The sequence below is a fragment of the Polistes fuscatus genome, unplaced genomic scaffold (assembly GCF_010416935.1).
Source record: "Polistes fuscatus isolate 324 unplaced genomic scaffold, CU_Pfus_HIC Scaffold14, whole genome shotgun sequence".
Taxonomy (NCBI): Eukaryota; Metazoa; Arthropoda; class Insecta; order Hymenoptera; family Vespidae; genus Polistes; species Polistes fuscatus.
The window spans coordinates 4,513,695-4,527,816 of NW_025113042.1; the positions used below are offsets into that span (position 1 = coordinate 4,513,695).

The 14,122-nt window shown below is 28.8% G+C and overlaps 2 protein-coding genes across 2 annotated transcripts; both read right to left on the minus strand.

The window, feature by feature from the left end:
- Positions 1–154: 154 nt before the first annotated feature.
- LOC122514323 (ATP-binding cassette sub-family C member 4-like) lies at positions 155–6,065 on the minus strand (the record flags this gene model as incomplete). Its single annotated transcript, XM_043631053.1, has 15 exons — positions 155–405; positions 512–641; positions 778–1,217; positions 1,292–1,554; positions 1,663–1,899; positions 1,979–2,209; positions 2,330–2,828; positions 2,918–3,112; positions 3,175–3,480; positions 3,569–4,072; positions 4,147–4,455; positions 4,548–4,739; positions 5,022–5,156; positions 5,451–5,789; positions 5,898–6,065. Coding segments are annotated over 15 exons (4,086 nt in total), but the record flags the coding sequence as incomplete, so codon positions are not given.
- A 1,256-nt stretch (positions 6,066–7,321) lies between these two features.
- LOC122514325 (probable multidrug resistance-associated protein lethal(2)03659) lies at positions 7,322–13,384 on the minus strand. Its single transcript, XM_043631054.1, has 16 exons — positions 13,311–13,384; positions 13,109–13,219; positions 12,610–12,757; positions 12,162–12,308; positions 11,750–11,941; positions 11,349–11,657; positions 10,701–11,216; positions 10,309–10,614; positions 10,052–10,246; positions 9,745–9,979; positions 9,132–9,374; positions 8,816–9,052; positions 8,477–8,733; positions 7,963–8,402; positions 7,697–7,826; positions 7,322–7,590 (listed from the first exon to the last, which is right to left on the minus strand). Exons 1-16 carry the CDS (start codon positions 13,382–13,384, stop codon positions 7,378–7,380), a joined length of 3,753 nt encoding a protein of 1,250 aa, XP_043486989.1. The 3' UTR covers positions 7,322–7,377.
- Between the last annotated feature and the right edge of the window lie 738 nt (positions 13,385–14,122).

Sequence of the window (14,122 nt, forward strand, 5' to 3'; positions counted from 1 at the left end):
TTATTAGTGAATTGTTCCGTGATACTCTAAAATTACATGAATTACATGAATTACTTTTAAAAATCCATTTGCAACGACATTAATTACTACTAGAGCTGATATATTGAATGCTAAGAATACAACCAACTAATTTTATTTAAGTAAAAGAATATTCTAACGGAACACTATATACAGTGCGTATTTATTTATTATGATATACAATCAGATTTAAAAGAAAATATAAAAGTTATTTTCATAGAAATTATAACAGAATGATTTAGGATTTTACTATTTAGAATTCAGCTGGTAAGATATTTCTGCTTGCTGTAAAAGATTCTTAGACATAGCACGTCCAGTATTATTCACCATTTGAGCAAACACACTGTTAGGTTTATCATGCAGTAGCTCGTAAGGAATACCAAATTCCTGCAAATACACATAGAAATATGAAATCAATGAAGTAATTATGAAAACATGGTAAATTTTCTTTTATTCTAAATTATCAGAATGATGTAATATATCTTGTTCTTACCGCAATTTCTCCGGCATCCATTACTAAAATACGATTACTATCAATAATAGTATTTAAGCGATGAGCAATTGTAAGAACAGTACAATCCGCAAATTTAGTTCTCAAAGTACGTTGTATCAATTCATCGGTACTAAAATAGATATGCATTTATAAGCTGCATATATTTATAAATATTAAGAAACGTCGATCACAAAAATACAATTATAATCAACAATAATTTATTAATTAAAAATAATCTTATTCTTCTTAGCAGTTGTTTCACTTACTGTGAATCAATATTAGCAGTTGCCTCATCCAAGACTATAATTCGATTTTTTCTCAGAATACTTCTAGCCAGACATATCAGTTGCTTTTGACCAACACTTAAATTGTTACCATTTGCAATAATTTGATCATTCAAACCAATATCATTGAATTCGACTTCTCGAAGAACATTCCAAAGAGTCGCGTCGTCGTATTCATTAAATGGGTCCAAATTATATCTCAAGCTTGCAGCAAAGAGAATTGGTTCTTGTGGTATGATGGATATTCGAGAACGTAAATTTTGTAGACTTATCGTACTTGTATCTATACCATCAATTATTATCTCTCCATCTAGACCCTCGGAAAAAAGACGAAAGAGTGCACTTATTAACGAAGATTTTCCAGCACCTGTTCTTCCAACAATACCAACTTTCCATCCTGCTTCTATCGTAACTGTTAGATTCTGATCAGCAAGAGAAATGTTTTATCATGTACATTGAAATATTATTTAATGCTTATTTTAGAAAGATTTATTACCTTTAAAACAGGTGGCTCATTTGGATTGTACCTCATATAAACATTTTTAAATACTATTTGGCCTTGCGATGGCCAAGTCGGTGGTGCAGGATTCGTTGATGTCAAAGACTCCTCCTTAGGAAGATTAGTATATTGGCAAATTCTTTCCACAGATGTCATTTGAATTGATATTTCGACAATTTGCCGTATGCCGTATTGTAACATGCCAACTAAAATAAGGGCTTGTGAAATGGCTAAACCCACATCTCCTCCTAATGTGTTGTCTGAAATACAATAATTAAATTTGTTACATGTTTTTTTTTTTATTTCTCTTGGCATTTTTTAGAATAAATTTAATGTTTCATTTTCAATGATGATTAAAGCTTAAATACCTGTATCTACGAGTATAAAAAAAAAACAGATAAAGGCAATGAAAAGACAGGACAATAGATCAAAGACTAGACCTAAAAAATCTGATATCGCTAATATGAGATACCAGACTCCTGTATGTCTATCTTGTAAATGATCGAATTTCTTCTTCAAAACATGTTCTATTTCGTTACCGCTACTTCTTATTGTCGAAAGTCCAGTTAAAGTTGTATTGACGTGGCAAAATATAGGACTCCTACCTTGAAATTAAATTCGAAATATTAATACTTTATTTATTTCATATAAAATAATATTAAAATGTAGCAAATCTATATTTACATATTCCTTCATAACGTTTAATATTTTGTACGGTTTTAACGTATAATATTTGTATAAAATAACCAACGGTAGCTAATAGAATGAATGGTATAATTATCCAATAATTAATCATTAATTCTATTATAATAATACTACATCCGAGTAGAGAATCTTGTATGGTTTCTAATATTGGCTTTGGTAGTAATTCATCTAATGCTCCAATATCTTTCGAAAATCTATTCAGAATTCTTCCTACAAAAGTTTACAATGCAATATTTTATTAATAAAAATGTTTTTTTTTATGTGAGAGAATCGTTATACTTAATATAATAAATTAATACAAGATGTTATATAAATTCAAAATTTACTTACCGGAAGGATTCATATGGAAAAAGCGCATGTTAGTTTGTAAAATATTGTTAAATGTTATATCGTGAATTTTACGAGAAGCGATCATGCAAATTTCCATAAAAAAGATACTACGTAAAAAGACCAAAATTATACAGGTAATAATAATTATTGTGTAAACATATATAGCAGAAGTTGTAGTCAATAATCCTATATTATCTGTGGATAGAAAGCTTGATAAAATTGTATTATTTATCGTGCTTTGATATTCATATCTTGTATTCACGATAAAACTTTGATTTTTAACACTCCTTATTACTTCTAAATTCGTCCAGTAAGAAACCCAATAATCAGTACCGCTTGCAAATAATTGTGTTATTAATGTTAATATTATAAAAGCAAATAGAGTCAACCAATTGGCGCCATATCGAAAATATTTGATATATAATTTCCAGGAAACATTAGGAATTAATTCTTCTTGTTCATCGGTGTCTTCAGTTTTATAATCACCCTTCTCGGATCCCTGTCATAATTATTTCTATATAAGACATATCACGGACGATTACGTACTATGTTGAATTCTTAAACATATTATTTTTTAATATCTATTACCGGGATTGAACTGTTGTCAGATTTAATAGATGCTTTACTTCTTATACTATGTGTGATATCTTCAAATTGTTCGATGTCAATAGCATCGTCAAGTTTGTCTCGTTCTTTGTCCATTTTGATCTGAGTGATCATTTTTACAAATTCATCGTTATTTTTAACTAGTTCATTATACTTTCCTTTCACTTTGACGGTACCCTTAATAATAAATATTCCTGTTTAAAATCGTTCTATTCCATTAAATCAATTTCATTACTCACATGATTCAACGCTACAATAATATCTGTTGATTTGAGAAACTGTAATTGATGGGTTGCCAATATCCTCGTAGTACCACGAAGATATTCGCTGATGCATTTTGTAAAAATATGTCGAGCAACTTTTGCGTCCACTGCACTCAAGGGATCATCCAGTAAATAAATATCTGCTTGTTTATAGACAGCTCTTGCCAAATTGATGCGTGCTTTTTGTCCACCGGATAACATGACTCCTTTTTCTCCAACAAAAGACATATCGCCGTGAGGTAATTGCTGAAAATCTTTACTCAGGGCACATACTCGTATTACCTAAAAGTGTGTTTTATTAAAATGAGTATTTTTGTTTTTTCTACATCATTACAAATGATATAATATAACGAGTTAATCGTTCACCTACATCCATGTATCTTTTCCCATCGTATTCTCGACCGAAAAGAATATTTTCTTTGATGGTTCCATCAAAAAGCCACGGTTCTTGAGAGGCATAAGAAATTTTAATGTTTGGATTATCGGTGAAGTATTTATTAAAGTTTTTCAGAGATTCCATTTTTGCATCAGAATTTTGAAGAATCCTTAATATTCCAGTGTACAGAGGAAGTTCTTTTAAAATGGTATGTAAAAGGGCTGTCTTCCCTGCTCCAACTTGACCAAATAAAATGCAAAGCTGACCTGGGTCTACTTTTAGATTGATATTACATAGAGTAGGTGGAAATTTATTAGATACCCAGTTTGCTGTTACTCTAGTCATTTCAATGGATGCTAGTTTATTTTCTTCAACTTTCATTACATCTTCTTCTCTCGACTTTAAAAAGATTTTATAGTTTTTTACTTTATTATCGTATTTTGACGACTTCCATGGCGTTTGATTGTTCGATATAACTTCGTCCAACATTAAAAATTCCTGAAAGAATTGTTATCCTTTTTTAATTAATTAACAAATAATTAATTTCAAAAGAAAACCAGATTATGGCGTACCTCGATTCTTTGTACGCTTATTTTAGTCTCGCTCAACCATATTAGAGCTAGTAGAAAGAACATAGCGATCGTTAATTGTAGCGTGCTGAAGTACGTTGACCAAATATAAGTATATTTAGGATTTAGAGTTTTATTCTCGAGAGCGTACACTACCATACAAAAAAATAAAGTGATTCTTTCAGTATAAACTAACATCGAAAGAGACAATACTCGAATTAACGTGGCGAGGCGAATTTTTTTCATTTCAGCCTTACGTGTATTCATCACAAATTTACTGAACGGTTTTTCCCAGCCATACATTTTGATCATCTTAAACAAATCATATTTTATATTTAAATACATCAATCAATTTAAAGAATACATATTTTTTCTTTTGGTTTTTATCGTTAAAAAATACCTACCTGTATGCCATTTATAAATTCGCCCATAAGCTGTACCCTTTTATCCGTTAATGATGCTATACTTGCTCTCAAACGATTACTTATTATAGGGAAATATCCTTGAATGGGAAGAGAGATCAATATGAAACATGCGACGCCGAAAAGTGATGAGAGTCCGATCATTGTCCACATTATGTAGACAATCACTACGAGCTACGAATTGTTGAATAATTTTATAATCCAATGATTACAATTGTGCTGGTAATTATGACAGTGGACTAACACAATAAGTTATAAAATAATTTTATAATTACTTGTACAATAAATCATTAATCTAATTTTTCTAATTTTTTCTATTCATGTTGGATCGCTGTAATAATTATCATAACATTTGTTCAATAATATAATTTGATAATTTGAGCAATTTAAGATAACAGAACAACTATTTTAATTAATAAAAGTAATTTATTGCATTTTTTGAGTTCAAGCTTTTACCTGGATCGGTGCAATCCATATATAATGCATATAAAAAGGTACCATATCAAAACGGCTCATATCATTGCTAAGAATATTAATAACTTGTCCAGCATTAGTTGTTTGCGTTAGGGCAACTTTACTTAGTCGCAGTATCTGAAATGAATATTTTCGTTTATTAATTTAATTACTGTTATTGAAATATTCATTTATTTTACAACAACGTATGTAACTTCATTTATTAAAATAATGTTGCCAAATGATAACACAACCCTGACGCAAATAGAATTACCATAATATATGTCACTTAATTCTGATAAAATGTAAAAGTTACGTAAACAGGGAAAAAAAAGTAATATAAGATAATGGACTTAAAACCATTAATTATTTTTCATTATCAGACAAAAAATATAATAGTAAAAAAATCTTTTTCGTATAAAATTAACATACTTTCCTGTATACCAGAGAACTGCAAGCTAAGCGAATTTGCATTCCCATTTCTCGACTTCGTAATGCTACATGATGCATGATAATAACAGATACTGTGATATTGATAATTAAACCGAATGCAATAGCTATGCCTTCTTTTTTTGTAATAGTTTTTGAATTCGTTGGAGTCACATTAAAATAATCGATGATCCATCCTTGAAGAATTGGTTGTAACGTATTCAATATTACACATTGGACAAATAGAAATGTCGTTAACAGCAGATATTTTCGCCAAAATATACGAAATATGGCTTTGGACAAGGACGGCTTTGTACCTTTGCCTAATTTTTTATTATCGTCCTTTTCTAATACGTATTCGACGTATTTTAATTTCTCCCATTCGCGAGTCCATTCTCTGTTCAAAATTGTATAACAAATTAATTTCATTTTTTATTGATGATGAAGATAAAAATAATAGGAAGAAAATTGAATGAACATTCGATTATTAAATAAATGATTATACTTTTCGAGCAAATCTCCAAGCCTTTCTGATTTGTCGGACTTCAAAGGATCGTAAATATCTTTTAATGTTAATATTCCTTTCACTCCTTTTTTAAATATATCTTTGAGCCACCTAATTTAATATAATATATAAATTAAAACAACACAATAATTATTAATAATTATCGAAGATGTTAAGAAGGATTGAAAATTTTCATATAATTAGAAATAATTTTATAATCGAAACAAACCAAAAAGTTAAAATACTAAATAAATTAGCTGATTCTTCTGGACTTCTGTTAACAGGACATTTATCTATATCCATTGTTTTTTTATCAAATTATTTTCATTAAATATCCATGTATAATTACAATATTATATATCTACGTATATATTTATTTTTAAAATAGTTACAATGATTGCGACTGTTGCGTGGTTAAAAAATTCAGGATTACTAGAAATGTTAGTTGTTACCGAAGCCTTTAATACCTACCATCTTCTAAAGTAATTATACAAGAAGTGATAAAAGTAACAATAAAACGTGTAACTGTAAAATACGAAGAATAATCTACAAGAAGCTAATAGCAAGTATTAAAAGCGAGTTGTATGTACGTTTAAATAATTTTAAGCCTCAAAGATCGATCGTTCTTTATTTTATTTATCGTAAGAATTATAGGATAGTATATATTCATGATTTTTATGTGTATATATATATATTAACATTAAGAGAAAAAATGAATAGTCCAGGTATGCAAAGTGTTTTTTCGAATTTTAAAATGATATTTTTTTTAATCCTCCATTAGTTATGATTAGAACGTATCCTACCCGGCGTTATCTATATCCAAATATCTTGTGGAGTTATTGGTGAGTTATATAAGTAAAAAACATTTATTCTAATTACCAGGTCTTTCAACTAAAAAATGAAATTATAGTTGTTAAAAATCGCGAGCTTGCTAATGTAAGTCTACTATAAATATATTCTGACGTAAACTTGACAAACCTTGAACAAAATGATAAAAATGGTAAGTAACAGTAAGAGCCTTATAAACTAGTGCACCGTCATGGCTGTTGAAAGTCCCCAGACTTTACATTAAAAAAGAAAAAATATTAATAATAACAAAATAAGAATATTTATCGATGATAAATGATTGGAAGATCGAAACAATAAATGTTAATTAGAGTTATTCGGGATAATATTACGATTAGTTAGACGACAAGATTGCATAAGAGTACAGTAACTAAGAACAGTATATTTAAAACTCATATTAATAAATAACAAACAACAATAATGAATAAAATAAACATTATAACAATTTTTCTTGTTTCAAGTTCATAGTTATTACAATAAATGTGAGATTTAAATAAAAAAAAGCATATATATAGGCCTTATATTATTTAAATAAATGTAAACTAAGTGTAAAAGTATGACTATTAAATTTCTTTTAATTCATATATATTCAAGATTACCATGAAATGATAAGTCATTTACATTGAAGCTACTCGTAGATAATTTTAGACTATTTTGTAAAGAATTTCGTCGGTAAGCCATTTCTGCTTGCTGTAAAAGATTCTTAGACATTACACGTCCAGTATTATTCACCATTTGAGCAAACACACTGTTAGGTTTATCATGCAGTAGCTCGTAAGGAATACCAAATTCCTGCAAATACACATAGAAATATGAAATCAATGAAGTAATTATGAAAACATGGTAAATTTTCTTTTATTCTAAATTATCAGAATGATGTAATATATCTTGTTCTTACCGCAATTTCTCCGGCATCCATTACTAAAATACGATTACTATCAATAATAGTATTTAAGCGATGAGCAATTGTAAGAACAGTACAATCCGCAAATTTAGTTCTCAAAGTACGTTGTATCAATTCATCGGTACTAAAATAGATATGCATTTATAAGCTGCATATATTTATAAATATTAAGAAACATTGATCACAAAAATACAATTATAATCAGCAATAATTTATTAATTAAAAATAATCTTATTCTTCTTAGCAGTTGTTTCACTTACTGTGAATCAATATTAGCAGTTGCCTCATCCAAGACTATAATTCGATTTTTTCTCAGAATACTTCTAGCCAGACATATCAGTTGCTTTTGACCAACACTTAAATTGTTACCATTTGCTATAATTTGATCATTCAAACCAATATCATTGAATTCGACTTCTCGAAGAACATTCCAAAGAGTCGCGTCGTCGTATTCATTAAATGGGTCCAAATTATATCTCAAGCTTGCAGCAAAGAGAATTGGTTCTTGTGGTATGATGGATATTCGAGAACGTAAATTTTGTAGACTTATCGTACTTGTATCTATACCATCAATTATTATCTCTCCATCTAGACCCTCGGAAAAAAGACGAAAGAGTGCACTTATTAACGAAGATTTTCCAGCACCTGTTCTTCCAACAATACCAACTTTCCATCCTGCTTCTATCGTAACTGTTAGATTCTGATCAGCAAGAGAAATGTTTTATCATGTACATTGAAATATTATTTAATGCTTATTTTAGAAAGATTTATTACCTTTAAAACAGGTGGCTCATTTGGATTATATCTCATATAAACATTTTTAAGTACTACTTGGCCTTGCGATGGCCATGACGGTGGTGCAGGATTCGTCAAAGACTTCTCTTTAGGAAGATCAGTATATTGGAAAATTCTGTCCAATGATGCCGTTTGAATGAATACTTCGATAGATTGTTTTATACCATATTGAAACATGCCAATTATAATAAGGGATTGCGATATCGCCAAACCTACTTCTCCACCTAATATGTTATCTGAAACATACAAATTAATATAACATTTTGTTCATATCACAATTTATTAATTATCGTTAATGATAATTTTATCGTTCAATACCTGTTTTTATGAGTATAAAACAAAAACAAATAAAGGCTATAAAAATGCATGACAATAGATCGTAAATTAAACCAAGAACTGTTGACGTTGTTAACAAAAGATACCAGCTGCCAGTATGTTTATTTTGTAAATGGTCAAATTTTTGTTTCAGCAAATCTTGTGTCTCTTTACCGCTACTTCTTATTGTCGTGCATCCAGTTACAGTTGAATTTACGTGACAATATATTGGACTCCTACCTTGATAATCGTATTTTAATATTATCACATCATTTATCCGATATAAAAAACTATTTGAATGGACTAAACCTATACTTACTTATTCCTTCGCAGCATTTAATACTTTGTATAGTTTTAACGTATAATAATTTTACGAAATAAGCCGTAGTACCTAATACGATAAATGGTAAAATCGTCCAATAATTTATAATCAGTTCCATGATAATAATACCACAACTAATTACAGCAACTTGTATTACTTCTAACGTTGGCTTTGGTAGTAATTCATCTAATGCTCCAATATCTTTCGAAAATCTATTCAGAATTCTTCCTATAAAAGTTTACAATGCAATATTTTATTATTAAAAATGTATTTTTTATGAGAAGACAGTTATACTTAATATAATAAATTAATACATGATGTTATAAATTTAAAGTTTACTTACCGGAAGGATTCATATGGAAAAAGCGCATGTTTGTTTGTAAAATATTGTTGAATGTAATATTATGAATCTTACGAGAAGCGATTATGCAAATTTCCATAAAATAAATGTTGCGTAAAATGATTAAGATTGTACAAATAATAATAATTATTGTATAAACATATATAGCAGAATTAGTCGTTAAATACCCAGCATTATCAAACGATAGAAAATTCAATATCGTATTATTTTTCATGTTTAAAAATTCATATCTATTATTCAAGATTGAACTTTGATTTTCAACTCGTCTTAAAATTTCTAGATTCGTCCAGTAAGAAGCCCAATAGTCAGAGCCGCTAGTAGCAATTTGTGATAAAATTGTAATTATTATGAAAGCGAATAAAGACAGCCAATTTGCACCATATTTTAAATATTTGATATGCAATTTCCAAGGACTATTGTTTATTGGAACTAATTCTTCTAGTTCATCCATATCTCCAATTTTATAATCACCATATTCGGATTCCTGTAACAATAATGATTTATATTAGATACCACGTTAAATTCTTCAACGTATTAATAACGGTAAATTTATTACCACGATTGAACTATTTTCAGATTTAATAGAGCCCCTTCTTCTTATGCTATCTCTGATATGACCTAAATGTTTCTCAGTTGAATCCTCCTTGAGTTTGCTTCGTTCTTGGTCCATTTTGATCTGAGTGATCATTTTTATAAACTCATCGTTATTTTTAGCTAATTCACTGTAACTTCCTTTCATTTTGATGAAACCCTTTGCAATAAATATTCCAATTTAAAATCATTTTATTGAATTAAATCAAAATCATTACTCACTTGATCCAATGCCACTATGACATCCGAAGATTTAAGGAACTGTAATTGATGGGTTGCCAATATCCTCGTAGTACCACGAAGATATTCGCTGATGCATTTTGTAAAAATATGTCGAGCAACTTTTGCGTCTACTGCACTCAAGGGATCATCCAGTAAATAAATATCTGCTTGTTTATAGACAGCTCTTGCCAAATTAATGCGTGCTTTTTGTCCACCGGATAACATGACTCCTTTTTCTCCAACAAAAGACATATCCCCTTGTGGTAATTGTTGAAAATCTTTATTCAAGGCACATACTCGTGTTACCTAAAAGTGTATTGTTAATATGAGTATTTTTATTTTTTCTACATCATTACAAATGATATAATATAACGAGTTAATCGTTCACCTACATCCATGTATCTTTTCCCATCGTATTCTCGACCGAAAAGAATATTTTCTTTGATGGTTCCATCAAAAAGCCATGGTTCTTGAGAGGCATAAGAAATTTTAATGTTTGGATTATCGATGAAGAATTGTTTTAAATCAGTCTGTGACTCCATTTTCGTTTTCGTATTTTGAAGAATATTTATTGATCCAGCACCCAAAGGTAGTTCTTTCAAAAGTACGTATAAAAGGGCCGTTTTTCCTGCACCAACTTGACCAAACAAAATACAAAGCTGGCCTGAATCCACTTTCAAATTAACGTTACACAGAGTCGGTGGTAATTTATTAGACGTCCAGTTTGCTGACACCCTAATTAATTGAATGGATGCTGGCTTAATCGGTTCAACATTTATCACTGGTTCTTCATTCTTCAAAATGATCCTACAACTCTCCAAATCATTTTTATATCTTCTTTTCTTATATTTCGCTCTCGTCCATGACGTTTCAGTGGTTGATATAACTTCTTCCAACATTAAAAATTCCTGACAAAATTATTCATTAATATATGAATTTTTAATTAATTTAATAAACATAATAGTATATGTTTAAAATTACTTATTATTATAAAAAATGAATATAATTTATATTTATAAGGAAAAAAGGATGGAGCGAACCTGGATTCTATTGAAACTTATTTTAGTCTCGTTCCATAACATTAGACCTTGTAGAGTATACATGATTAATGTTAATTGTAATATGTTAATGAATGTTGCCAAAAGATATGTATGCTCAGGATTTAAAGTCCCGTTCATAAGAGCGTACGCTACCATAAAAACAAATAGTGCGATTCTCTCAGTATAAACTAACATCGAAAGAGACAATGCTCGAATTATCGCGGCGAGTCGAATTTTTTTCATTTCCGCGATACGTGTTACCATCAAAAATTTACTGAACAGGTTTTCCCAGCAATACATTTTGATCACCTAAAGCAAAACATATTTTATATTCAAATACTCGCATCAATTAGAAGAATATTTTTTTTTTCTTTTGATTTTTATCGTTAAAAATTAACTACCTGTATGCCATTTATAAATTCGCTCATAACTTGTATCCTTTTATCTGTTAATATTGCTATACTTGCTCTCACACGATTACTTAGTATAGGAAAATATCCGTGAATTGGTAGAGATATCAGTAAAAAACATCCGATGGCAATAAATACTGAATTTCCAACCATTGTCCACATTATTAGGGTTGTTGTTACGAACTACGAATTGTTTAATAATTTTATAATCCAATAATTACAATTGTTAAATAGCATAAATTTATAATTGCAATGACTTATATCAGAATTTAAATCACTTGGCATACAATTACGTCATTCTTTTCATACTTTATAAAGCTATTAATTTATTATTACTTAATGTTACATAATTAATGTCTATTTATTTTGTCGAATTATATTTTATTTGTATGTTAAAAAGTTAATTGTGTATTACCTGAATTGGTGCAATGCATACGTAATGCAAATAAGGACTTACTAAATCAAAACGACTCATATCATTGCTTAGAATATTAATTATTTGCCCACCATTAGTTGTTAGCGTTAGCGATATTTTATTTAGCCGTAATATCTGTAATAATTACTTTAATGTGTTTATCCATATTTAATATTCAATAATAAGACCTTAATACATACTTCGTCTATCAAAGATAAAATATTAGAGACAAGGTATGATATGATTTATATACTTCTTGAAGTATTCATTTTAGAAACTTTACGGGTTGCATAAAAAATACAACAAAAATATCATAAAGTAATCTACTTGAAATAATTCGTTGCCACTTACTTAACAACCGAAGAACGTTTAAATCCTTTATCACGATGCACTAATTGCTATTTTCATCTATTATAATAGTCAATAGTTGGTTTACCTTCCTGTATACCAGAGAACTGCAAGCGACACGTATTTGCATTCCTATTTCCTGACTTCGTAATTGCACATGATGATTAACAATAACAGTAACAACAATATCGAGGATTAAACCGAATGCATATCCAAGTACTTCTTCCTTCGTAATTCTTTTAGAATTTGAAGAAACATTGAAATAATTAATGATCCATGTTTGAAGAATTGGTTGTAACGGTTTTAATATTATACATTGTATAAATACGAATATTGATAATAATATATATTTTTTCCCAAATATACGAAATATAGCTTTGTGTATCGACGGCTTTGTACTTTTGCCAAATTTCTTTTTACCGTGTTTTTTTAATAAATATTCGTTATCTTCTATTTTTTCCAACTCGCGGCACCATTCTCTGTTCATAATTGTATAAAGAATTAATTTTATTTTTCATTGTCAACGAAGAAAAAAATAATAGGAAAAAAATTTGATGAACATTCGAATATTATATAAATGATTATACTTTTCGAGCAAATCTCCAAGCCTTTCCGATTCGTTGCGCTTCAAAGGTTCGTAAATGTCTTCTAACGTTAATGTCCTTTTCGATCCTTTTTTAAATATATCTTTGAGCCACCTAATTTAATATAGTATACAAGTTAAAATAAATAATGAGATAGATTGATAAATTTCTCGTAGTTAGTAGTAATTTTATAATCGAAACAAACCAAAAACTTAAAACACTAAATAAATTAGCCGATTCTTCCGGACTTCTGTTAACAGGACACTTTTGTATATTCATGTTTTTTATCGGTTAACATTAATTCTATACATAATTTCTCTTTCGAATTGATTTTATTTTTTGCATATATTTATTAATTAAATACGCGCAACTTATTTAGACTCTTATGTGATTGAAAATTTAAAAACGACTGAGAACTTTTATCGCTAGCAAAACCTCTAAAATATCATTTCTCATACATAATAAGAAGATATAGAGCGATATGTAAAACTAACGTAGCATACATTATTTATAATCTATATTTTTGAAAAAAACGTGTACTTATTTTTCTAGAACACGAAATATACTTTTTACTGATAACAGTTATGGCTCATATGATTCACTAGAGAACGAAGTTTTTATTTTATTATAATGTAGGAACATGTGAAGATATATTTAAAAGCTTATAAGCTTTTGTAATTGCCATTTCAAAATATTTCGGAAATTACGTACTTTTTTAAAACAATGAGAAAAAAAAATTCTACTTTTTATTTGAGTTAAATAAACAGTATTATTTGCAGTATTTTTTTTTAATTACAGAAAATATCATAATCGATAGCGTTTAAGTGTAAAACTATTTAAGAAAAATAATACACAATATACCTATAAGAATTGAGATATTTTTATGAATTACTTATCGGATGAATTCGTATGAAAAAAATGCAAGGCTTTAATATTTTCTTCCTTGCATAATAATATTTGATAAAAAGAACTGAAATAAAAGGTTACTTGAATTTGTTAATAGGGGATCAATGCGTA

Bases quoted from the DNA above. Each gene is read 5' to 3' on its own strand.
- LOC122514325 (XM_043631054.1), bottom strand. From the start codon at position 13,384: ATGAATATACAAAAGTGTCCTGTTAACAGAAGTCCGGAAGAATCGGCT. The intron at 13,220-13,310 runs GTTTGTTTCGAT...ATATTAAATTAG, and splicing joins TTTAGTGTTTTAAGTTTTTG to GTGGCTCAAAGATATATTTA. The intron at 12,758-13,108 runs GTATAATCATTT...AAATTCTAAAAG, and splicing joins CTTGGAGATTTGCTCGAAAA to AATTACGAAGGAAGAAGTAC.